Source organism: Sinocyclocheilus anshuiensis, unplaced genomic scaffold (assembly GCF_001515605.1).
Source record: "Sinocyclocheilus anshuiensis isolate Anshui unplaced genomic scaffold, SAMN03320099.WGS_v1.1 scaffold107, whole genome shotgun sequence".
Lineage (NCBI taxonomy): Eukaryota > Metazoa > Chordata > Actinopteri > Cypriniformes > Cyprinidae > Sinocyclocheilus > Sinocyclocheilus anshuiensis.
In genome coordinates this window covers 2208185-2211031 of record NW_015549584.1, presented here as the reverse complement: position 1 = coordinate 2211031, position 2847 = coordinate 2208185, and the positions used below count along the sequence as shown (strand labels likewise).

Sequence of the window (2847 nt, the reverse complement as noted above, 5' to 3'; positions counted from 1 at the left end):
TTCTGACAGCTTATCTGCTCTATCTAGTATTCAATCTGGGAAAACATCATGTAGACAAGATGTCATATACCAGATATTCAACTTACTTTTAATACTGTATGATAAAAGGCTGGATTCCTTCCTTTGGGTTCCTGCTCATAGGGGTGGAAGGAAATGAGATTATAGATATTCTGGCAAGAAGAGCAATAAAGCATGAAACAGTTGATATACAAATACCGTTATGAGAGAGAGGAAAAGAGAAGAGGGCATCATTTTATTGCATCGCTGACAGTGCGCGCATTTACGCAGGAAAAAAAAGCCTATGATGGAGCGGAATTTACTCTGAACAACCGGATGAGAAGAGCAAGTAGGCTGTGCAATAACTTACGAGGTTTAGAAGTTATTTTCTTGCAACCGCTCTGTTTTGGAGTTTTCAAAATTTTACCCGAGTTTAGCTTTCGACGCTGATCAAATGTACTGGAGTTATATTATCGTTCGCAGATAATATAGCATCAAAATGAGAGGTAAGTTTAAAAAAAAAAATACATTTATATAAACAAAATAAATATTGTCTAATACTTGAAAGAAAACTGTAATTTTGACAGCGGTAATCGTTGTTGGGTTTGCTTTGATGTTGCAGGAACTGCGCAAAGTCTTAACCAAAGCACGCGCAAGCGCGCAAAAATATCGCTCAGATAATCTGCAACTGTTTGGTTGTTTGTAACATGTTATGTTTCGTTCTGCTTTGGTAGCTTTTCGCCACTCAAACATATACAGAAAATAACCAGTATACGGAAATGATCAACTTTGCATAGTTCTGTTTTGTTTCTTCGCTTGCAAGCGTGAAAGGGAAGCGATGAGCGTCATGTAGGAAACGTCTCGTGAGTTGCCATGTCCGTTTATAAGTCACTTTGGGTTTTTTTTTTCCATATGTCTCTACCATGAAGTCTCTGATAAATATGATTGGTTTATGTTTTGGCGTTTTGTCAGAATATAGTCGAGCATGTACGTAAATACACACTATAGTCAAAAGGTGTTCGCATGAGAGATTTAAGATAGATGGCTAGTTGTATGTATATGTGAAACATTTTAATTATTTTTTAAAGGGATATAATTATTGAAATGACGTACTTTGCAGCAAGTTAAAATTTAGACTTTTTATATATTTTGCTAGAATAAATCAGTTATTCAACTCTTCTGCATTGTATGCTTATTTTGAAAAATATATATATCTTGCAATATTTGGCAACACTCCTCTCACTGTAGTTACTTTTAACTGCCACTAGGCCAAACCCATTATGTAAGAATCAAACAACATGTTTAAAAATGCTTAAAATGTAATAATCACTGGGTGCTGTCATTTGAACTTTGTTTACTTCATGGAAAGCTCAAATACTGCATTATGGTCGTGAGTAAAGTTGATATGCCTTTGGTCACGTATGTATAAGCCCTTAACCGCCATGTTGAACTTGAGCTCCGCTGAATGTTTGTGTCTTTATCGTGATAAAGCTTATCAATAAGTTCAGGGGAGACTCTCAGCTTGTCAGTAGGCTGTTGGGGCACAGGGACAGGGGTGTATCTGCTGCGCTCTCCGTGTTGTTGTTTCTCAGTCTCAGCATGGCCGCCGGTGTGACAGAGTCTATCTGCTCCATTAACCTACTTCTGTCATTGAGGATTACACAGCATATTACAACACTGAGAGATCAGGAAGAGAATTGGACCGTTTTAAGATCGGTTTAATATTTTCCTCATTGGCATCGTATTTTAACCTTAACCCAGTGCTGAATCTCAGCATAACAAAAAGCGTGATGGCAAAAGGGACCTAAAATGCCGTATGAAGGAAACAGCGCCTCCTTTGGTGCAAAGGCGTAATAACATGTGCTCAGTCAAGCTTAGTTACCTTTCATTTCAGTTATATTAACTGTTTATATCATCATAATGTTATATTTTTTCAGTTAGTTGCTATATGCTATATATGCTTGTTGCAGGCTTTTGTAAGAGTTTCATCACTGAAATTCATTGAATGTGCTAAACAGAGACTACAGTAACAACAGAACTGACAATGTGTGGTAAAGCACAGCCATTGAAAAAAATGTAATTAAATGAGCATTGGATATTCAGTATATTTTTTTCTGACTTTGTCCATGATCCTGAGGAAAGGCACTCTTCTGTATGCCGAGAGCTGTAGACTGTAAGCCACCATGGCTTTAAAGACTTAAGCAATGAGCAGTCTATAAATGAATGCTGAGCAGCTTAATGCAGTGGCACTTTGACACCTGCCCATGAACTTTCCATTCATTTCAACCTCAACTTAAGCCCAGGCAGTGGTAGAATGTGACCAGCCACTTAAACGTTGAGGGATTAAAATCTTTTTCAAAAACAATTCAAGATGTTAAGTTTTTTTCAGAGTAATTCTTAACAATAAATTTATCATAATTGTTGCACACCTAAGGTGTGTTCTTATGGTTTTTTAGTTAATACATTTTGAATAAAAAACCCAGCCTTTTTGTAAGGTGAAGCTTAACTCACTTTTTTTTTTTTTTTTTTTCCTTCATGACTCATTATTAATTATAATAATGACCAAACAATTTTCTTTTTAGTATAAATTAATCGCATCCAATATAAAAGTTGTTTACATAATATATGTATATGTGCTGTGTATATTTATTATGTATATATAAATACACACACATGCATGTATATATTTCAGAAAAATAGGTTGTTTATATATTAAATATATTTATTTATAATATAAATTATATAAATATAAATATAGACATGTAAATACATGTAATTATTTTCAAAATATATACTGTATGTGTGTGTATTTATTTATATATATATATATATATATATATATATATATAT

General features: G+C 34.2%; 1 protein-coding gene across 1 annotated transcript in view; it reads left to right on the top strand.

The window, feature by feature from the left end:
• Positions 1-261: 261 nt before the first annotated feature.
• The window catches only part of rorca (RAR-related orphan receptor C a), a 13755-nt gene continuing 11169 nt past the window's right edge, over positions 262-2847 (top strand). The window contains exon 1 of the mRNA XM_016446247.1: positions 262-503. Coding sequence (XP_016301733.1) covers positions 497-503 — 7 coding nt within the window. The 5' untranslated portion in view covers positions 262-496. The remainder of the gene's footprint in view (positions 504-2847) is intronic.